Source organism: Geotrypetes seraphini, chromosome 16 (genome assembly GCF_902459505.1).
Source record: "Geotrypetes seraphini chromosome 16, aGeoSer1.1, whole genome shotgun sequence".
NCBI classification, from domain to species: domain Eukaryota; kingdom Metazoa; phylum Chordata; class Amphibia; order Gymnophiona; family Dermophiidae; genus Geotrypetes; species Geotrypetes seraphini.
In genome coordinates, this window is record NC_047099.1 from 38949690 (window position 1) to 38974076 (window position 24387).

The window sequence follows — 24387 nt, forward strand, 5'->3', positions numbered from 1 at the left end:
GTCTAAGTGAGCGAGGAGAGAAGAGCTGCGCTTGAGGGAAACCCGAGGCGGAAGCTCAGGGGTTTTTTTTTTTTTCGTTTCTTTTCAGTTAAAAAAGGTGACTTGGAAGATGAGCCAAAGTATGCTGAGCTTAAAGAGGAGTACGACCAGCGCCGTGCTCCAGCTCAATCTCTACTGCGGCGGCCCGAGCCTGGCGGCGGCCGCCGAGCCCAAGGGCAGGGCGTGCGCCTGCGCGGAAGGCGAAGGGGGCGCGCGGCGCTGCCGCTGCGGCTCGCGCCGGGCCGCGCCCCCTTCCTCCGCGCGCCTCCAACCGTCGCCCGCCTCCGACGAGCTGGACGCCGACGAGGACTCGGACCTGGAAGCGGAAGCGCCGGCGGCCAAGGGGTCGGGGCCGGGCGAGGGCGCGTCGCCGCCGCCCGGCACGCCCGAGTCCGACGAGGGCTTCTCGGAGCCCGACTCGGCCTCGGCCTCGCCGCTCCCCGACGACCTCTACCACCGCACCCTGGACGCCGTCACGGATTACTACCAGGAGATCGGCTGCCGGACTAGGCCCAAAGGCCTGCGCATGCGTGGAGGGGGAGGGGGAGGGGACGAGCGGCTCCTGGAGACCCTGCGCAGGGTGGGAGACGGAGTCATGGACAAGCACAAGCTGGCCTTTCAAGGTGAGACCCCCGGGGGGGCCCTTTGCCATTTACTTATTTATATCCCACTTAAATCCTAAGTGGTTTTACATTCAGGGACTTTACTCATGGGGGGCCCTTTGCCATATACATAAGTAGTTTATAATCAGGGACTTTCTATCATGAAGGGGGGCTTTTGTCCCTTTTTATTGTTTATTTATATCCCACTAATATCCTAAGGGGGGGGGCCTTTGCCATTTATTTATTTATATACCACTTATGTCCTAAGTAGTTTATATTCAGGGACTTTCTATCATGAAGGGTGGCTTTTGTCCCTTTTTATTATTTATTTATATCCTAAGGGGGGGCCCTTTGCCATTTACTTATTTATATCCCACTTAGATCCTAAGTGGTTTTACATTCAGGGACTTTACTCATGGGGGGCCCTTTGCCATATACATAAGTAGTTTATAATCAGGGACTTTCTATCATGAAGGGGGGCTTTTGTCCCTTTTTATTGTTTATTTATATCCCACTAATATCCTAAGGGGGGGGGCCTTTGCCATTTATTTATTTATATACCACTTATGTCCTAAGTAGTTTATATTCAGGGACTTTCTATCATGAAGGGTGGCTTTTGTCCCTTTTTATTATTTATTTATATCCTAAGGGGGGGCCCTTTGCCATTTATTTATTTATATCCCACTTAGATCCTAAGTGGTTTTACATTCAGGGACTTTACTCATGGGGGGCCCTTTGCCATATACATAAGTAGTTTATAATCAGGGACTTTCTATCATGAAGGGGGGCTTTTGTCCCTTTTTATTGTTTATTTATATCCCACTAATATCCTAAGGGGGGGGCCTTTGCCATTTATTTATTTATATACCACTTATGTCCTAAGTAGTTTATATTCAGGGACTTTCTATCATGAAGGGTGGCTTTTGTCCCTTTTTATTATTTATTTATATCCCACTAATATCCTAAGTGGTTTACATTCAGGAACTTTCTATCATGGGGGGGGGGCTTTGCCCCTTTTTATTTATTTATATCCCACTTAGATCCTAAGTAGTTTATATTCATGTACTTTCTATCATAAGGGTGGCCCTTTGCCCCTTATTTATATACTTCTACATCCTAAGTGGTTTACATTCAGATACTTTTATCATAAGGGGAGGCCTTTGCCCTTTTTTCCCTTTCTGTTATTTTATATACATTGATGATGTTTTCAAGAATGTCTTTTGTATTGTTTTGTCTTTCTTGTTTTGTGTACATTTAGTTGGAAACTGCTGTGATGCCAGGCGGTATATTAAGTTTTTCAATAAATAACCATTACCACTTATATCCTAAGTGGTTTACATTCAGGTACTTTTTATCATGTTTCCCTAACTGTCCCAGTGGGGTCAAACTCTTACCTAGTGTACCTGGGGGCAATGGGGGGGGGGGTATTAAATGACCTGCCCAGGGTCACAAGGAGCGGTGAGGGATTTGAACCCACAGCCTCAGGGTGCTAAGCCCTGGACCACACTGCTCCTTTGCTCCAACGTATGGGACTGCAAACAAAACACTAGAGTCAAGTAGTAGCTACATAACAAGCCGATATTTATCCTCCCATGCTCAGTAATGGTTATTTGTTTATTTAAAAACTTAATATACCACCTGGCATCACAGCGGTTTCCAATTAAACCTACGCAAAGCAAGAAAGACAAAACAATACAAAAGACGTTCTTGAAAACGTCATCAACGTATATAAAAATCAAATTTTGCTCATCCGAGAAATGGCCAACAACTGTAGGAAACACAGATCAGAAATATGTGTCTACAAACAGTTTGGTTTTCATCATCTTAGACCTGTAATGAGCTGTGCATAATCTTAATCACCCAGTAAGATTGTTCCAATATGATATTCTAGCAATGGAAAACATTTCGAGCCGAGTTGCCACATATCTTATATTAGTGTGCAGGGTTTACAGCGGTGGGCCCAGGTGCACAAACACTACCCGTAGGCTACTGTTCTTCAATGCAAGGCCCCTGGGTGGGGGGGGGAGAACAATGGCAGCCTTTGGAGACCTCTTTTGCAACCACCATTGTCTTCCTGTGTGTGGTGGTGTGTTTTCTGCTCAGGACAGAAAGGGGAAAGTAGATGAGGATAAAGCGTATTTAAATTGACAAAAATACTGTAGAATGCGTTTGGAAGTGCTCACAACCTTGAGGATACCTCCCCTAGAAGTTTGAGGGTGGGCTGGTAGAGATGAATATTGACATAGTGTGGTTGCTTCAGCTCATTAGAATCCAGAGTGGCCTCAGTCTAAAAATTAAGGAGGACCACTGCCCTAGGCAGTAAAATAGCACTTCTCCAATAAAAGGAATTTATACCTCTATCTCTTAGCCCAATGATAGATGTCATACTAGTGTTTTCTTTGTATTTGAGTGGCTTTGACAGGTTTTTGGGGCGTTTCAACTGGTCAGATTGATGGTTAAATATGCAACAAAAAAGTCTAATTTAAAGGCCACTTTTAGGAGAGAAAACCAGTTTAGTGCAAATCCAACTAGATATAGATGGGGGTGGGAGAGGTTCGATCCTGACCACTTGCAGGCAGCTGCTCCAGGTATAAATCCTAAACCACCAACGTCAAGATTTTATTTTAGTTTTAAGTAATGCTTTAGTCAGACTTATCACACATTGGATGTGAATAACCTCTATAAAGAAGTTAGTGAAGGAATTAAGGAAGGTTATTTTGACTAATCAATTGAATATTTCATGTCAACATTTATTCCTCTCTTGAATGAAAATGACCACCTAAAATGCAACTAGCCTATATACTAGAAATGTGGCAAGTTTAAAGTTCTAATCACTTCAAGACCATCCATTTCTTATTTTATGAAGTTGCATTGTTCTGCCAGTACAGCTTTGTTTAGCAAGTTCTTACCAGTGTATACTTCAGGCCCAAATGGTTACTATTCTAAAAAAATAGTACTGAGAATATATTTCAAGAGGTAAAGATAGGATGGCAGTATTAGGATTTCTTTGGCATGCATTTTGAGCATGTCAAATATATTACAATGCTAACTTTTTCACAAGTGTTTGATCAGTATGATCACCAGTTGAGCTATAGCTGTAGCTTTTCAATGCTGGAATGTTGAAGGGAATAGCTTTCCTCTGGAATCTTTATCTGCACTTTACATAACTAGATTTAGTATTGGTGAAAATTGGAGTTTCAGCTGTAATTCACAAAAAGCTGAAATAAGTTAGATTCCATTTTAACTGGCTAAACTGTAAAAACATTTGGAGAGTGATTTGGTCAGGCTTAGCTTCAGAAAAAACCTGTGCTATTGTCAGTGGAACTCATTCTTCCCTGTTGGAAGCATCATACTGGACCAGAGCAAAGGTCCATCAAGCCCAGTATCTTGTTTTAAAAAGTGGCCAATATCACACTTTCTGGCAAAATCCCAAGAATGTTTCTTTCCCCCATCCCTTTTTTTAAACATGGGACAAATAAGTCAAATCAAATACAAGAAGTCAACACTTGTAGTTTGTCTATTTGTGCTGCTCTTGTTGTAATCTACTGTGATATTGTTGAATGTACTGATGAATACAGTAAGACTGTGAGCTGGATTAGCCAAACTGTTGGAATCAGGAAACTTTGTTCTGACCCAGTATGGCTGTTCTTTGATAGGACCCTTCTCTTCTAAAGTCTCAAAGGCTCTTAATGTGTAGTGTAGAAGTCATATTTAACTTAGATTTCTTACAAACATTTCTTTTCACAATCTAGCTCAGTCATGATGAGACTATCTATAGCATGCTAGAAAGCAACCTGGATTCAGAAATGGTATAACACTTTTTTTTTTTTTTTTCTTCACAGGAATGCTCCGGAAACTAGACATCAAAAAGCAAGAGGATATAAAATGCATAACCACTGTTGCACACAATGTTTTTAGTGATGGTGTAACAAACTGGGGCAGAATTATCACGCTTATATGCTTTGGAGCACTTGTTGCAAAGCACCTGAAAACCATACAGCTGGAGAACAGCATCAGTATATTAGCACAGACCATTACTGACTTCCTTATGACATACAACCGGACATGGATTGTTCAACATAATGGATGGGTGAGTTTGGGACCATTCGAAATAGGGAAGAATATCTAGAAATGTAGCTCTCTGTATTTAATTGGAAACTTGTAGAATCTGCTGGCACTGGAAGGATCCAGAATAACAAGCAACATGTTTTTGAAGCATCGGTGACTAAGCAAATGCTTGATTATTCTGAGTGGTAGATCATGTGGTCACATCTCCCCAAGCCCTTCCTGATTTCTAAATTAACAATCTTTTTCATTTCTTATAGGATGGCTGTATTGAATTCTTTCATGTAGAGGATGTGGAAGGTGGCATCAGGAATGTTCTCATGGCATTTGCAAGTGTGGCTGGACTGGGAGCAGGCTTGGCATATATGATTCGGTGACCTGTACTCGCAAATAAAAATTAACAGTTCAAATCAGTTTTGAGAGACTGGTTTGAAGTGAGTATTTGCTGCTGTAACAGTATTTGTTGACCATGTCGCACAAAATATATAACTCCTAAGAGTGCCCCTGTAGTACTTTCACCAATGGGGCACTGGACACAGCAAGTCCAGAAGATGTGTGCCAGTGAGGATCATCGGGATGGGACAGACCTACCCAAAGAGTTAAGCTTGACATTCTGCTTTCAGAGACAGTGGCGTTCTGTCAAATGTGAACTGGTGAGCCTGTGTAGTTTGGACTGTTAACGTAGCTAGTATTAGTTGACTGGTGTATGTATTTAAAAAAAAGTCATTCAAATTGTAGGTGAAACCAATTTAGTTGGCCTCATTAGCTACAACTTGCTTGACCTTTTAATTTGTGTGTGGGAGCTTTCAGGGTTGACAACTTGTTTGGGGTTTTAGACCATTCTTTGGTCTCGGATTCCTTTTGTTAGTAAGATGAGTGATTTGTGTCCTTTCATTTCATTTGCCTTAAATTGTCAATGTGGCTGAGTTAAATTTAATATATTTTTGTAACAAAATTCTAAAATGGAAATTTATACAGCTTTACCAAGCTGCTTAATTAGCTAGCTTTCTTGCTATGTCAGGGTATTACAGTGCCATGGTAGGAGTGTGACTGGAATGTTGCTTGTTGGATTATAAACAGACAAAAGAGGGAAAAAAAAAAAGCCCTATAGACTGCAAACAACTAAAAAGAATGGGGTAAGTGAAATGACGTCCTCTTTTGAAGATTTGATATGAAAAGTCACCTCAATTGCCCTATTCTTTTAGGCACTTTGGAATATGAACAAGCTCCTGGCTCGTTGTCAGTGATATATTCAGCATGAGTGTTTTACACTTGTGTAACTTCCCAGCCATGGAGAGATGCTGTTGGATATATGCTACGTACAAGTTCAGTTGCAATAAAGTTCATTGTACATTGAGAGCTGTATAGTTTGTACAAACTGTAAATTGTGTAAAGACTTTTTAGAGATTGGATTTCTGTACTGCAAAGATAGGTGATTTTTAAATCTCCTTTGCAGTACTGACATGCCTTGTTAATAAATCACAATTTTGTGTTTCACTTTCTCCTATGTACTTTGTATGGATGGACCTAACCAAAACCAAGACTGTAGCTTCACATGTCATGCTTATTCAGTGGGGGTTCAAAACAGTGTCACTTTATACAACTTGATAGGGGGTGATGTTTGCATTTTTGTCAAATTCTTTTAAAACCTAGGTGAAACCTTAACAGGTTTGATTGGGTTTTTTTTTTTACACAAAACAAGCTTATCTTAATGTTCATAGACCCTTTCGGGGGAGGGAGGGGGTAAATTGATTCAATTTTCAGTAGTGCCCAAGGGGGGAGGGTTTACCTCAGTCTTCTGCTATGCAACTTCTATTTAATTGTAGAAGTGGACCGGCTTTACTGTACAAGACTATGCTTTTTGTCCCTGTTTGAGCAGGTCATTCCTCTAAAACAAATTAGCAAGTCCAAAAACATTCCTTGTTTCAGTGAGGAAGTTGACATGTCAGTGATAGCAGTCTCGTATTCAGTTAGGTGCACTGAGGCAGTAGGTTTTCCAATATTTAAAGATATTGTATATTGCTTGTATCCATTGTAAAAACGAAGTGAAACATGGTGCTATTGATAAGCAAGTCTTGTCAGAATAAACAGTGCTTTGTCACATTTGTTTTTGTATCATTGGCGCTAACAGCCTTTCTACCATTATGTGCTAACAATCTGGTCTATCCAGTTTGCTCCTGTCAGCAATGCAGTTAGCCTAGCTCGAGAAGATCCATCATGCCTTGTGTTCTCTGATGTCACTGAACCCTACAAGTTTTGTTGTCAAATTGGGTTACCTACCCCTCCCTCTTAAGCTACCATAAGCTTCAATTTTTTATGTTTACTGGACTTTGTTTATACATTTTTATCCCCTTCATTGTTTTACTATTCAGAAAACTGAAATTAATGTCTGTTACAGGCTAAATTCAAAGTTCAGAGCACGGGTAATCTATGAAGCCAAGTCTGATTAGCATCGCATCTCAATTGTAATTTGGATAGCCTGTCTACTGTAACACTGGCTTATTGTAGGAAGCAGTGCTTTTTCCCCAAAAATCTTTGACAGAAGAAAATTGGAATGATAAAACAAATCTTCAAAACCCACCATCCATAAGTACCATCTGAAACAAATTTACCTGGAGCCAGAGAGTTGGCTAATCCTGGTTTTAAATTTACATTTAAAGCAATGTGGGCTTTTTTCAGTCCCTCATTTTTATATTGAGATGAGCACTGTAATTCCCTTGAATAGGTCAGTCAAAAATTGAAACAAAGCTACAGTATTCCTTGCAGACAATTTTGGCTTAGATTGTCTCTAATAAAGCAAGCCTCCCTAAGTATCATTAGCTTTAAAAAGGGGTCTTGCTTAGTAGTTTCACATAATGACCCTGTTCTACGTATAACATCTATACTCAAATCTCAGTACAATGACACTGCTATGAAGGTATATAGGAAGGAAAGAGGAAGATACATATTGCCCAGGATAAAAAGGGGCCCCCATCCAGCTTAGGTACTAGGGTTTGTTCAAGAATTTGATAAACTGCTTTAGCTAATAAAAGTTCAAAGTGGTTTTGCATGATAGCTATGTCTTCAGAAGATTAAAATATCCCTGTTATGCATTTTGCATGATGTCAAACTTGTTATACCTACTATAACTGGAGATACACCATAGAAACTAATCAAAAAGTTAAGAGGATCAAAAGACATTAGATGGGTTATTTTGAAGGTGAAAGAGTGTACACTTCCCCCTCCGTATTCATGGGGATTAGGGGCAGAGTTGGCCTGCAAATATGGAAAAACCGCAAATAATATTTGGGCCGGTTCTGCCCTTATCCCCCACTTCCCCTAGCTATTTTTAGACCTGTGAGCCCCCTTCTTAAGCCTTACCTGGTGGTCTAGCGGGTTTTCAGGCAGGAGGGATCTTCCCACACTCCTGCCCTGTGCAAATCACTCGCAGGAAATGGTCTTCTTGAGCTCCTGTAGTCTCTCAAGCCATTTCCTGTGAGAGATCTGCACAGGGCAGGAGCGTGGGAAGATTGCTTCTGCCTCGAAAACCCGCTAGACCACCAGGTAAGGCTTAAGGGGGGTGCTTACAGGGTTTAAAATAGCCCAAAACATGAAAGTAATTTTTATCATTTAAAACCGCAAATAAGCGAATCTGTAGGTACGGAATTCGCAAATACAGAGGAGGAAGTGTACTATTATATTATAAACCCTGTATTGATTAGAGCACTGACAGAAAATGGAGGGAAAATGAAACCTATTTTTAAAAAAAGCTGCAAGAGGCATCAGATGCCAATCTAAGAACCTTGGGATGGATTTTGTTGCACAAGTATTTCTGTAACTTGACACAAAACTGGTTCGGACCCCTAAGGCAGGTCTTCGGACCAAAAACAATTAAAAAAAAAATATACCAACATAAGAATTGCTGCTGCTGGGTCCATCCTGCCCAGTAGTCCGCTCACTTGGTGGCCCTCAGGCCAAAGTCCAGCCTCACTGTACATTCCAGTTTAGCAGGAACTTGTCCAACTTCGTTTTGATACAAATCTAACCATAACTACATAAAATATGAATAACACAAAGGATTACAAAATATACTAACCATGGCAATGATGTACTTGTTTTAACACAGAACGAAAAATAAATTTGTTTAAATGTGTCAGAATAGTATATAATAAAAGGATACAAATATGCTATAATTCTTGTATTTATGACAACTTTACCTTCTGCCTTGACTATATCAGTGATTGCATTGTTCTCTTTATACTACTAATCATTTCTGCAGTGCTACCAAATGCACACGGTGCTGTACATTGAATATGCAAGAGTCCCTGCTCAGAAGAGCTTACAATCTAATATGACAGACAAAAGGGTGAATCAATTACATGCTGCTCTGGTAGGAAATTACAAAATAAGCAAAGGCAGATAGGTTAGGGGACTAAAGGGAATGACACACATGAATGCTTTGCAAATGGGTCAGAATTAGGATTTGAGAGCAGCTTTTAGCATTGATTTGAATACTGTCAGAGCCTGATAGACTGAGACAGAATGAAGAAAAGGCATCGGGGATTGATAAGAGGGTTGGCAGAGCAGACTGGAGGCGGGAGAGGTGAATTGGTAGTGAACACAAGGTTAATCTTGTGAACTTTGTCATGGAAGTACGTGGCCATAGTTTATATGTGCAATCAAAAACTCCTTACTGTTCCAGGACCTGTATATGGCAGCCTTGACAAAAAAAGTTCCAATCGCTCTAAGAGATTTGTCAGTACATCTTACAAAGTGGGGGAAAGTCTCTTTGGCCTAGTGAAAGTTTTACCCTCAGCATCAAAGTCAAGGCTAAGATCATGCCCTGCCTTAGAAGAGAGGTTCATTCATGTCCTGGGATGCACAAGCATAACTAATTTGGAGAGATTCTGTATTGAAACTGTAGTTCTAGTTTTTCAGGAAACAGAGTTGGGAGATCCTAGACCTGTGCAAGAAAAAAAAAGCTGAAAGCCAATGTTTCTTTTATAAGAACAGTTTCTTCCCAGTGGGGTGACTAAGAAATAGTATCTTGTGTAGTGCTTCTGTTAAACATGGTATCATTGATATGACATCCCACAACTCCCTAATAAATAGAATCTTGGGGATGTATTAAAGATAAGTATATTTTTATTCAATTTTTCTTTACCGTCCTCCCAGGGGAGCATTTATTCAAGTACTCAAGCAGTTTTCCCTCTCTGTCCCAGCAGGCTCACAATCTATCTAATGTACCTGGGGCAATGGGGGGGATTGTGACTTGCTCAGGGTCACAAGGAGCAGCGTGGGATTTGAACCCACAACCTCAGGGTGCTGAGGCTGTAGCTTTAACCACTGCGCCGCAGAAACCGTTCCAGAAGAAAGCAAAAGCTCATGGGGACCTACTGTTTTTATTTCTTTCAGTTCTCAAAGTTTTTTGACAAATCAAAAAACAAAAATAGAGATGTTAACAATTAAGAAAGCATTCTTGACTAATTTAAAAAAAACAACAACCACCAAAAGCCTAGTGCAAACAGAACCCAGATGCTCAGCTAGCTGTAGATTGTGAAGAAAAAAAGTTAACAGATTCTAGCAGGTGTTCCACAGCTAGCAATGCTTTTCCCATACTCGACTGCCTCCAAAATATCTTAAAGCTTTGCATTTCATGGCTTCTTTCTGCTATAGTCAACTGTGGCAGGAGACTAAGAACAAAATATCGAACAGTAGCACTGTCAAAAGATGATCAGAGAAATTAGCATTGCTCCTGGACACAATTGCACTTCAGTCAAAATCAGATCCATTGAATTCCTTCTTTAACTGTCCTAACCCATACCTTTCTTGTGGACATTGAGAGGAAAGCCTATGGTGGAGCTAAAATCGGTCATCACGTGCTCCAGTCCGTCATGGTCAATATGCTTTTGCTATCATGCTGAGCAACTTGAACCTGTTCAAATAGACTTAAGTTTTAATTCAAAAATGGAAAAAACACAATCTAGCTTATTTCTTAAATGAAAAATGCAGATAGGCTTTGAGTCATTGAGGCGGTGGCAGGGAAGTGGACTTCATAACACATTCTGAAACCACAAACTGTGATATTCACGCCCAAATAGCTATGTCTGTATCTCCACAGAGATTTGGCAGGTTTAGGAGAAAATATTACTTTTCAAAATCATGAAAAAATAAAGCCTTTAGAAGGGTAAAAAGCTAGGGCAAGGGAAGGGTAGCCACAGGATAATATTGTGAGCAGAAGACCCAGCATGGACGTCACTGTAAGAAATTTTCAAGCTGGTCTTAATGAAACTCTTTTATCCTTTCCTAAATCTATCTGGTCATGTTCTAGTTCATCGTTCCCTAATAATTTCCCACCTAGATTACTGTAATGCCTTATACCAAGAAATTACACAAAAGGAATTAAGATGTCTACAAAATATGGCTGTGAAAGTAATTTTTAAAGCAGAAAAATTCTAATAAAAGATCACTGGCTACTGTTCACTCATCGAATCACTTATAAAAGTATACTACTAACATTTAAGACAAAATTATTCCATTCTCCAGGGTTCCTAGATAGGCTGATCATCCCTTATAGCCCAGCAAGAGTACGATGATCAAATTCTCAAAACCTCTTAGCTGTCCCCCCTATGTCATCTTTTCTATGATATTACTTGAAAAACAGTTTTCTCAGTCGCAACGCCCACCTTATGGAACTCACTACCAACTCCTCTTTGCGAGTAATCTTTAGAGAAATTCAAATCCAGCCTAAAAAGCTTTCTGTTCAGAGATGTATTCAATCTATAAATACTCTAATCACTCTCCAATGCAGAAAGATTACTTTCCTTTCCTATTGTATTTTCCTTTGATCTTTCTTATCAAACGTATTTCCTCCTTACCTATCTCATATCTAACCTTGTCTCATTTTGTCAGTCGATCAGTCTGTAATTCCTCCCCTCCCCTAATTTTGGATTTTTACGTAAGCCACTTTGATAAAGCGGGGAGATCAAACATTTAATAAACTTGAAACTTGCTGTGATAATGGACACTCACAAAAGCAGATAGAAGAAAACTTGTTGCCTTTGAGCTTTTGGTGCTGGAGAAGACTTCCATGAATCCCTTGGACAGCTGGGATCACCAACAAAGAGGTTCTTGATCATTAAAAAAAAAAACAGAGTTGTCACCAGAAGGCAAGATTACCAAACTAACCTATTTTGGATATGCGATGAGGACGAATTCACTAGAAAAGGAGTTGCTACTCGGAATGGTCAGTATTAAAAGGGAGACCAAAGACTCGGCCGGATACCATCAAGAATGACACGGGAATGAACATCAAGCAATTGAAAGAAGCCATGGAAAACAGGGAAGCATAGTGAGTGTCCAAGGGTCGGACATGACTCATTTTGGAAAGTTTTAAAGACATTTCTGTTTACTAAACACTTTGGAAATTAGTGTAATTTAATCTATTTTGCTTTTGCTGTTAACCAAGTCGTCCTCTTATTGTTGATGGCCCAGTCTATAAATCTAAGTTTTGGATTAATTTAGTAGTAGTAGTGATGGGTAAAGCAAGGCTGTTTAAATTTCAGATTCTGATGTGTCATGGTTCAGCTTGTAATTAAATTTATTTTTGCATATGTGAACATTAAAAATACACTGTGCGTAGGAAAAGAACACCTGCCAAAGCAGAGACAGATTAAATCTATAAACGGTGAACTAGAAGAGGAGTTAGGTTATAACTGAGTTGGGTTGAGTTTTTCCAGAGACTAAACACGTCTGGCCCATTAAGCCTGTAATGCGTGTATTTCTTTATACAATATCATTTATTTCATGCAGACTTTTCAGTGTGGCTTTATACTAACACAAAAACATTTGCTATCTGGCTTACCAAAAATGATTTTAACAAGGCTGATACAAGTTACAATTTGAAAATACATAAACCTATCAAATTTTATTATTCAAATATATTTTATTGAGCTCAATAGAAAAAGCAGAAATAGGCACACAAGACAGCAAAACAAGCCCCCCCCCCCAACAAGTCCCCCACCCATCCCACCCCCGGTCCTCCTTCCAAGTGCAATCCCTAGGATAAACAATAGTACAATATAAAAGGACAGAGGCATACATAAATGGAATACAGCGATATAGCTATCCCTTCGGACTGTTGGATCAATCAGATGATCGAACTGGCCTGCTTTGAAATTTGCCATCACAAACACTCCACAAACCCTGAGATCCAGGCCTATTTGGCCTTGTGGACGGTGTTCCCGGGGTTGCCTCTGATCTCTCGGATGGGGAGGGGGGGAGTATGATTGTGATGGATGCCTGGAGTGTGCCTGTTGGGGGGGTTTGGATTGGGTGGTAGGGTGTGCCTGGCTTCTCGTGTGTTTTGGTAGGGGGCGGGTAGGTCACGCTCTTCCACTTAAATAAAAATATTCTGGAGCCAACAGGGGTGACAGGCTGTCCTTGTTCATGGATGGCCCTGTAGTCTATTACCGTTTCCTGTTTCTTAGTGGTGGTTGATGTACTCTTCTTTTGACTACCATTATGTGCCTACTTGTATGTTGCATCATGCCTGTTTCTCTTGTTGACTCTTTAATAAACATGATTTCCACAAAAAAAAAAACAACCCCAAAAAACAGTTAAGCAGGCGGCTACGTGCCACAGGCGTCATGGTAGTCCTAAAGGGTTCCCAGGTGCGCTGAAAAGAGCGCCCCGGGAGAGAGGAAAAATCCAACACATCTCGTCTTTCCCACATCAGAAGAGTAATCTTCCGGCACCGCCATAGAGAATAGTCCGGCGTATCCTGGTCACACCATTTAAGTAGGATGCAAGAAGAACTGTCCACTTGAGAAAGGCAGCAGCCCCCTTAATCCAGCCTATCAAATTTTAAAAAGCAATATACACTTATATAAATATAAAATCAAATAGAAGTGAGAGTGACTTATATGGAAACATATTTTAATGTCTGGCTGCTGAAGGCTCAGATGGAGTGAGCTTGTAAAGGAGGCCAACATGGGGCCAGCTTGCATCCATCATGTGAACCAACCAATTCAGCCATAGAATTTCTTGCTTTGCTGGTAAAACCAGGATGTCCAAAGATAGGACGGGCGAGGCACAGCGTTCCCTAGTTCCAGTAATACGGCACCGCCCCCATGCTCTGTACGCTAATTATACAGCCGCATTATTTACGTAGTCTGGCTAGGATTTTAATTTCCTTGGAGACTATGGTAATTACACAGACACAGATCATTGATGGCCTTAATTCAAAGGACAGTGTTACATTTATTTGCCAGTCTTTTTCTCTTTACCTTGTCTTAATATCTGACATTAAGGGGTCTTTTTATCAAGCTGCGGTAGGGGTTGAATGCGCAGAATTACTGCGCGTTTAACCGCCTGCCGCGCTAGCCACTAACGCCTGCACTGAGCAGGCGTTAGTTTTTTAGCCGGCCGCGGGGGTTAGCGCGGGATGAAATGTCCGACGCGGCTTGACAAAAGGACCCCTAAATTCCAGTGGTACAAACCCATATTTATTAAACTTTATCCTTGTATTATAGTAGTGAAATATAAGACATTTGAAATAAAATTGCTTTTGGTCTTTGGCTGAATTAAATACTTGTTGATATATACCAAAATCTGACAATCATATGATACAAACTAGATTTTTTTTTAAAAAAATATAGATAGATATGAAACATGATGGGGAGATTCTCCTGAGCTGGTGTTTTGTGAGATGCAGCTGGCTGCGTAAATGACGGGTAAGATTCTACATTAAAGGTCATAATTATGTGCAATTATGAGCCTGCCTATCTGGTTTGGTTTGCCTTGCAAATGAATGTTTTTGCACTTTGGTTTTTCCCTTCATTTCACTCCTAAGTCACTGTTAGAATCCAGGGCAACCCTGCGGTCTTACCATCGTACGGTATTTTTCCGATAAGAGACTAACGCTGGGCTTTGAGTTAAAGCTTTAGACCAGGGGTAGGGAACTCCGGTCCTCGAGAGCCGAACTCCAGTCGGGTTTTCAGGATTCCCCCCCAATGAATATGCATGAGATCTATTTGCATGCACTGCTTTCAACGCATAGTCATTGGGGAAATCCTGAAAACCCGACTGGAGTTCGGCTCTCGAGGACCGGAGTTCCCTACCCCTGCTTTAGGCTAAAGTCCAGCCCACCAAGCCCTACATTACCATATAAATAGTTTACGTTTTGACTTTTTATGGACCAGAAGTGCCTCCCAGAACCAAAGGGATCTACTTTCCAGGATATGGATCTTCTGACCTCGTGGTCATCCCAAACATTTTACCCTCATATTTATATACAGTATTTGGAAAGCAGGATAAAGAAGAACTATTTTTCTATTTTATGGCTATCTTAATTAAAGGTCCTTGGAGAGAAAAATCAGGTAAAAATAAGCTCAGTTTAGAAGAGGGGATCTTTTCTCCAAAATCTTTTGTTTCAGAGGGGGGACGTTCACCATCGATACAAGCCCACATGAATAAAGGGGGATTAAGCCTTAAAATGGCTGCCAGGCGAAACACAGATTTGTATCAACAGTGAACATTTCCTTCCGAAACAAAAAATGTTGACATAAGATAAGTCCAATACTACAACCTTAAGAAGTTATCTTACTGTTGTGATTAACTTCAATCTATTCAGTTCAATATCATTCATAGGTCCTCAGCGGGCCACCACATACTCAAACATTTTCATTGTATGTGGCTTTACGCTCCAAATCCTCATCGGACCATATATGCATTTTAAATTTGAAGGTAAAGCTTATTAGAAATGAGTTCTAAATATATGCTAAGAATACTTAGCATTCTAAAATAAAATAATAATTTAAATTGAATCAGGTTGGGCAGACTGGATGGACCATTCGGGTCTTTATCTGCCGTCATCTACTATGTTACTATATAGTGTGTTCGACGTTAGTCAGGAGGGAACAGATGTCGCCAACATGTTTCGCCCGGTCAATCCCCAGGGCTTTATCAAGGCTCCCTCTCACCACTCGTTTAGCTCACTCCACCATTACGTCGGAACAATAAGATAAGTAGCATCATTTAAGAATCTCTACATCATATAAAAGTCAATAAATTATATTATGAAAAAAACGGAACTGATGAAGATGCATGAATCTACTTTCATGCAATATGGAACTCTTCACTTGAGACAAACATGCACATGACTATATCTTCAGGAAAAAGTTAGACTCACCTTTTCTCTTTGAGCTTAGCTTAAAGTCAGCACTCTACCCACCTAACTCCCAATTCAACGTTCATGTGCTCTGAGCAAACATCTTATTATGCAAACCTCACTGAATTCTAGTCGAAACATGCAGTATAGAAGAAAAATGTATGGTTTGGTATGTTCTGGTGAAAATACATTCTCATGGAATTAATTGAGACGCCCAACGCTGATGGTTCCATAAAAAATTATACGAAGGTGCGGTAGCGGGGTTTAACGCACGTGGCTTTTCATCAACCCCTGCACTAGCCGAAAAACTACCGCGTCCAGCGGTTTAGCGCACGGTAGTACGGGCGTTAAACCACTAACGCACCTTTGTGAAAGGAGCCCTAAGTCGTAGATATAGATTCATGTGAGCATTTGGTGAAGTTACAAATTTTTTTCAAAAACATTCTGAGAATCGACAAGCTGTGACATTGAAGGACCAGGACTTTAAAAACATTAGGCCATATCAAACGATCAGGCTGTCGCTCTAGGTAGGTCCGTCGGCATCCCATCCAAATTGATGAACTTGAATCCATTTATAATAGGTTTTAATACTGTAATATAAACTAGAGGTCTGCATGGGAACGGGGATCGCGGGAATCTCACAGGTCCCGTGGGGATCCCGCAGGAATCCCCCCTAACCCACGGGACTCCCATGGGGACCCCCCTCTGGCCCACGGGACTCCCACGGGGACCCCCCTCTAGCCAACGGGGATGGAAGGCTTTGAAAGCAGGTTCGTCCATATAATATAATGGACACGTCAGCCTTAGTAAAATAAGTTTATAAGTTAATTACCTGAACAGAAAACAAAAAAAGGGTTCCACCAAAGAGATTCCACAAGGAAAACAGCAGCGCAAACACAAAAGAAACTGTGAAATTGATGATCCTGTCAGAAGTAATTGCTGCTTTTTATGGGGACGGGCGGGGATGGAGGTAATTCCTTGCGGGGATGAGTGGGGACGGAGAGGATCCGGGCGGGGATGGGTGGGATTTCTGTCCCCGCACAACTCTCTAATATAGACCCCACAAAAAGACCCATACATCTTAAATGGACACAACAATGTTTCAGCTAGCACCAGTATCAGGGATCATGTGAATTTGTCATCAAAACATTGCGACTAAAGTTTCTTTTTTTAAGAAGAACGGATACCCAAATCTTACAACCAATACATGTATCAATCACACTGGGGTTTAGATGACAAGGTCATATGACCCCTGATGCTAGCTGAAACAGGGTCTTTTCAATATGTAGGCTCTTTTTATGTGTTTTTATTAATTACTTTTTATTTGCAATTTTGGTTAAGCTCTTAATTTTAGTATCTTTGCTTGGGGCAGCTTTTGGATTTTTTGGTGCGAGACATTCGTCTCTTTCTGTGTTTTCTTGAACTCACTTCACATGATTTCGCTAAGGTCACCGTATTAAAATGTTTCTGGACCTTCCAATATGGTCCGATATTCCAAATTTATGGAACAGAAGATCTAAGAGTTGTTGGCTACTCAGCCAAATGTGTCAAAATCCAAATGGGACCGTGCTACGCTTGTACAAGGTTGGTGATGTTTGATGGTTTGTGCATGTTTGTGACTGTCTTTTGTACATGGAGCTGCTCAGTTTTGAGTCTCTGTAATAATAACAAGTTTGAAAAATTCTAAATGGAATGTGTGCAGCTGGGTTAAAATGACTCAACCAGCAGCCCTTTGATGTATTCACAAATCATTTACTTGTTTATCAATTATAATTAATGGGTGGAATTATCCGCAAATAATGAGCATGTTTATTTGTACTTTACTAGTATGCCCTTAATCCAAAGAGGCCCCATGGAGGACAATCTCACTTCTTCCTCACCCCCCTCCCATGGAGGACAATCTCACTTCTTCCTCACCCCCCCCCCCCATGGAGGACAATCTCACTTCTTCCTCACCCCCCCCAAATGGAGGACAATCTCACTTCTTCCTCACCCCCCCTCCCATGGAGGACAATCTCACTTCTTCCTCACCCCCCCCCCAATGGAGGACAATCTCACTTCTTCCTCACCCCCCCCCATGGAGGACAATCTCACTTCTTCCTCACCTCCCCCATGGAGGACAATCTCACTTCTTCCTCACCCCCCCCCCCATGGAGGACAATCTCACTTCTTCCTCACCCCCCCCCCCCCCCATGGAGGACAATCTCACTTCTTCCTCACCCCCCCATGGAGGACAATCTCACTTCTTCCTCAACCCCCCCCAACAACTTGACTTTTCAGATCTTTAAAATAGACAATAACAAACCTTAACCCTTCCCTCCTTGAAATCCAACCCTATCCCCCTATTCTTCTCTTCCCTCTTTAAATAACCTTCCAACAGCCCATCTTCTAGTGCTCCAACGCTTGCTCTAAAAACCACATGCTTACTTTTTCCTAAAACGACAACACAAAAACAGACCATTTCCTTTTGTGTATACTTGTGTGGGCATTAAATTCCAAATCATGGAGCAAAACATGAAAATTCCATCTTGGTGCTCAATAACTACATCCCTGGCTACGAGGGGGTGATGAAACGTTGTCAGCCCAACCAATTTCTTAAAATTCTGAGTATTATTTTACCACTGTAGCTGAAAAGTTATTTTATTTTGCAAATTGCCAAGTTGCAGAATCGTAATGCTATGTTTTGACATTGTGTCAGATCACTGATTGAACCATGTCAACAAAAAGTGTGGATCTCCAAGTGGTCATGAAGATCTTATTCAAGCAGAAGAAAACTCCAAAGGAAACCCATGAATGCATGATGCAAACATCGAGTGACAAATACTCATCATACTCCACAGTGAAGAAGTGGTATGCAAACTTTCATCGTGGAGTATTTGAGACCGAAGATGCAGCAAGGTCTGGGAGGCCTCCACAGTGTCAACTCCTGAAACTGTTGATCATGTCCATGGCTTGATTTTGACAGATCGGCGCATATCGTTTAAAACAATTGCTAGGACACTACAGATATCCAGGGAACCTATTGGGTGTATAATCCATGAGCAACTGGATGTTTGAATGCTGATAAGAAATGATGTAAAGTTTACACTTCCAAATTTTCAGCGAGCTGGTGCCAACGTTTTGGACCAACTAGTTACTGTTGAAGAAAGATGATTCCACCATTATGACCCTGAGTCAAAACAACAGTCCATGCAATGACAGCATTGGTGTTTGTACCTTTGTGCCTTTAGGGTGTCTGGGTTGTCTAGAGAGAGAAGTGCTCTGATTTAGACCAGCACCCTCTATAGGGCTTGATTCTATCACAAACAAATAAAATGCAGCCCTAAGATCTTTATACTGTATATGCATTTAAAAAAAAGGAAAGGTTTGTTTCCCAGCATTGCAACTCAGAACTCCTGAACTCGCCTGAAAAACCCTACCTTTAGTGAGCTCATGTCACTCCCAAATCTGATATTAAATCCACATTGAATTCATGCAGTACAATGGTGGGGAGGGGAGGGGATTTTTAAATAAAGGGTTGTCAGTTTACCTTCAACATTAGCAGTTTTTTAACAATTTAAAAAAACAAAAAAACAAAGCATAAATGGTGCGAGATTTTTCTTCATATAATGAAATGTGTTCAAGAGATTGTGGCCCAGTTCCTGGAACTGTTTGTGTCACAAGAACTCTACCGGGGTTAGATAAAAAGCAGCCCAAGCCTATCTGCATCCCTCCATATGTTTCGGCTATCGATTCTAGGCCAAGCCAGGAAGCACCCAGCCTGATTCCACTTAGGGACTTTGAACAAAAAAAAACACAGGTGTTTTCTTTCCACGTTAAAAAAAATATCCCCCCCCCCCTGAAAAAAAGTCTTTGTTTCTCTCAGCTGAAATTCCTGAGGGACCACAGCACGTTTTTATATCATCGAGTACTGTAGCAGCTGCCTTGGTGTCTCAGCATTTCTAATATCAAAAGATTTTAGTCTGCGATCACGCATAGCCACCTGACAAAACGGTGTTAATCCCTGGGATGGTAACACTCTGTGGCTAGACTATAAAATTCATCCTTTTAAATCTGTTGTCGTAATCCCAGTATTTCCTATACGCATATGTCCTCTCCAGAATGGATTATTGTAACTCGCTATTTAACGGACTAACCAAAAATAATATCAGACGCCTCCAACGGGTCCAAAATGCAGCCATCCGCCTCCTACACAACCTCAACTACCGCGATTCCATCTCCCCGGCACTCCATGCTGAACACTGGCTCCCAATTAGCCAACGCTGTACTTTCAAAGCCCTAACAATTGCCCACAAGAGAATCTACTCCACCACCCCCTCCTACATAAAATCCAAACTTCCCATCTACAACCCCACTCGCACCCTCCGCTCAAAGTCAGAGACACGCCTATGCGTCCCCCCCGGAAGATCCCTGCTCACAGAAACTGCCCACAAACGATCCTACAGCCACTTCATTCCACACCTCTGGAACCAACTTCCCCCCCAACTTAGACAACAGAACTCATTATTAGCATTCCGTAAATCGGTAAAGACCCTCCTCTTCAATTAAAGACCTCCTCTGTCTCTCCCCCCCTTAAGCCCCACCCTCCACTCTCCTATCTCCTTCCCGAAATTCCAGTATGACCCTCTCTTACTCTATCCACTAAAAATTTGCATCTATATGCTTATAACTTTCCGTAAATTAAACTACGGTATTTCCCCCTTCTCTCTCTCTGCTTAATCTCCCTGTATTCAATTCTCTCTAAAAACTATAAATCCAACCACTAAACCTGTTGTACTACTTATATGTCTAGTTACTCCGCACTGTGTATGTTCATTTGTAAACCGTTCTGAGCTATTGGGAGGATGGGATAAAAATCTAAATAAATAAATAAATAAATAAATAAAATAAATAAATAAAAATTTCTTTAAAAAAATACTGGGATTACCCAATGCAGAAAATTTCCCAATAAATAATTGTTATTATATTCCGCAAAAGGAAACGAAATCCGACCAGGAGGTGGACCACCTGGTAACAGATGAAATACACCCGACAGAGTTTTTGGAAGACACTCAGGATGTTATCCAGAGCAGGTCCACCATGGTAATAACATGCATGAGCGAGACTTTACTTTAAAAATAGGCTGACCAAATTTTGTGGAGATTTGGTGTCCCTCCTCGAGGGCCGGAATCCAGTCGGGTTTTCTGGATTTCCCCAATGAATATGCATTGAAAGCAGTGCATGCAAATAGATCTCATGCAGATTCATTGGGGAAATCCTGAAAACCCGACTGGATTCTGGCCCTCGAGGACCGACTTTGACACCTGTGGGTTAGAATTTTTCCTGATGTCTCAAGAGCTACGCAATTAAGAAGGAAATAATGTTTGAAATTAAGAATAAGAGTTCTAGCTCTTGAGGCATCTTTTTATTTAAAATCTCCATGCAAATGTCTTGTTAAAATACAATATTGAAATAGGAGGTGTTTAAGGGAGGTCGACATACACCGTCCCTGCTGTCCTGCAAAATTGTTAAAATACAAGACATTGAATATGTCTTTTGGGATCCCATTCAATTGCAACAATTTTTGCTAGCTCGAGAACAGAAGTGAGTTTTCTTTTTCCTTTTTTTTGTCTTTAATGATTCATTACTGAGAAAATGGTAGGATGTCGGAGTTCCATATAGTAGGGAATGATTAGGATTCACATGAATTCAACCCATTTCTTTATTTTCCTTTATATATGTGGTAGAAAAGCAACATGTCTCCCTAATATTGTGGGCTTGAAAAGGATTGTTTTGTGTCATATAAATATTTAAAACTTTGTCTAAGAAACCTTTTTCTTTTGATATCATTTGATATTGTTAAGTATTAAATTTATAATAAAAAAATCTGTTGTCAATGACATCTAATGGATTCATATATTATCACACATAGGGCCCCCCCTTTTACAAAACCAGGGTAGTGATTTCTCCCTCGGCAAATGCACCAAACCCCTTCAAGTCCTCTGGGCTTTGGTGCGCTCGTAAATTTCATAGAATAAGAATCCACCATTTGAACTTGCCGCTCAAAAAGTTTTACATGTCACCCGGGTCAAGGTTTTGCTTCGTTGCATGCAAACGTGGTTCTTACTTGTATTAGGGCAAAACCAGTACTGGATCAGCGTGTTCAGACTGACCTTGTGAGCTGTTGATCCTGCTTCCAGCTTTTCTCTTCATCCGCCTTTTGGACCTGCCATAAGACTTACACACTTTAGAGGGAGAACAAAAGCAAGCTGACTAATTGGAATGAAATGATGTTAATAGTGCCATGGCTAATGTCTATAAAATCCTGAATGCAGTGGAATGTGTATGTGTGAATCAATTATTTACTCCTTCATAAGTACAAAGACCAGGGGACTGACGCTACTAAACAGTACTTGTAAAACAAATACAAGAAAATTTTTTTTTTTAAATTCAGTGTATAATTACTGGTAGGCTTTGCTATTTGTTTCTAGAGCAGTGATTCCCAACCCTGTCCTGGAGGAACACCAGGCCAATCGGGTTTTCAGGCTAGCCCTAATGAATATGCATGAGAGAGATTTGCATATGATGGAAGTGATAGGCATGCAAATTTGCTTCATGCATATTCATTAGGGCTAGCCTGAAAACCCAATTGGCCTGGTGTTCCTCCAGGACAGGGTTGGGAACCACTGTTCTAGAGGATGTGCTATCAGCAGTTAATGTAGATGGGTATAAAAAAGGTTTGGACTAGAGAATGACACGGGGACAAACTCACATCCCCGTGAGTTTTGTCACTGCCCCATTCCTGTAGGCTCTGCCTTAACTTACGATTTTAAAGTGTTTGAGGCTTGTGCAGAGGAGGCTGGAACTTGCAGGGACAGGAAAAGAACTCACAGGGACAGGCAGGGCAGGATTAAAGGGTAGGCCGGGCCCAGAGAGTTCAGGGGCCCCCCCCCAGAATGCTGCCTGCTCTGATGAGGTCAGTGTACCTGCCTCTGTCCGGCTTCAGGCGTCCAAGTATTGCTTCCTCCTGCCTTCTTCATTATTCAGTGCAGCTGAACTTGCAGTCTTCAAAAGGCCACGGTCAGTGGTTCTTACATGCTGCTCGCAGCTGACCCAGAAGCCATTCCTCTGACGCTGGGGTTTTGCATTAGAGGGAAGGCTTCTAGGTCAGCTGCGGGCAGCGTGTAGGAACCACTGCCCGTAGCCTTTTGAAGACTGCAAATTCAGCTGCACTGAATAATGAAGAAGGAAGGAGAGATTGCTACTTGGATTTCTGGAGCTGGGGGGGGACATAGGATGGCAGAAGCAGGGAGGGGGTAGGGCCATGGAAGGGCAGGTCCAGGGGGCCCAGTGTACTTGGGTGCCTAGGGTCCACTGAAGAATTAATCCTGCCCTGGGGACAGGATGGGGGAAAATGTGTCCCCATGTCATTCTCTAGTTTGGACAGGTACATTAGTTAGATTGTTGCCCACCAGGACAGACAGGGAAAATACTTGAGTACCTGAATGTAAACCACATAGGTTATAAATACCAAATTAAATATCATTATTAAGACAGACCTGTGGAAAGCCAGTGTTTATCCCTTGGGGGTAAGTAACATGGAATCTTGCAACATTTTGGGATCCTGATATACACCTTGGACGTGGATTGGCCACAGTTGGAAACAACCTAGTGGGCCTGATGGACCTTTGATATGACCCAATATGGCAATATTTATAGGGCTAGAATTTCAGAAATAGCATCCGTAGAGGACTCTGCCTTTAATTGACTTGTGGAGTCATTAACAGGGTTGCCGTTACAGACGGATGAATCAACAGCTGCAATTTGGAACAACCGACCCATTACAACTGACCATGCCATTGTAAGTGGAAAAGGTGATGACTTTTTTAGGTCATGAACAAACAAACCCGAACAATGGCGGAAAAAGGGCAAAGGGATGAGCACGAGGTGATTAGAGAGAGCAGAACCAGTTCTCTCTAAAACATTCAAATGTGGAATGCTGTAGTACAGTTGGCAGAAATACTACCCAACGCTGGTCATCCTGGGACCAGATGTCGCCTTCCTATCTCCAGATGGCTCTGATACTAACAGCCCAGCCAATTTGGCCATTTCCAGGTCAGTCCCTATGGTGATGACAAAAAGGTCCATAAATCCCAACAATGGCCAACCCAAGTACCTGGTAGAAACCCAAGAGGAGCAACATTCCAGAGCTGAGATTGTGATGTCATAATGCCTCATTCCACCAATGCCTAAGAGCCAAACTTATCAGAGATGTCACAGTAGCGCAATTTGTCCTATGCTTGGCTCACATAAGAACATAAGAGTTGCCATACTGGGAGAGACTGAAGGTCCATCAAGCCTCAGTATCCAGTTTCCAACAGTGGCCAACCCAGGTCCCAAATACCCTGCAAGATCCCAAATAGTAAAACAGATTTTATGCTGCTTATTCTAGGAATAAGTAATGGATCTCCCCAAAACATCTCAATAATGGCCTATGGACTTCTCTTTTAGGAAATGATCCAAACCTTTTTTTTTTTAAACCCTGCTAAGCTA

The 24387-nt window shown here is 41.3% G+C and overlaps 1 protein-coding gene across 1 annotated transcript; it reads left to right on the forward strand.

The window, feature by feature from the left end:
- On the forward strand, nt 1-6809 carry MCL1 (MCL1 apoptosis regulator, BCL2 family member). The gene is made up of 3 exons (XM_033924532.1): nt 1-662; nt 4484-4731; nt 4967-6809. Exons 1-3 carry the CDS (start codon nt 110-112, stop codon nt 5081-5083), a joined length of 918 nt encoding a protein of 305 aa, XP_033780423.1. The 5' UTR covers nt 1-109; the 3' UTR covers nt 5084-6809.
- The last annotated feature ends 17578 nt before the right edge of the window (nt 6810-24387 follow it).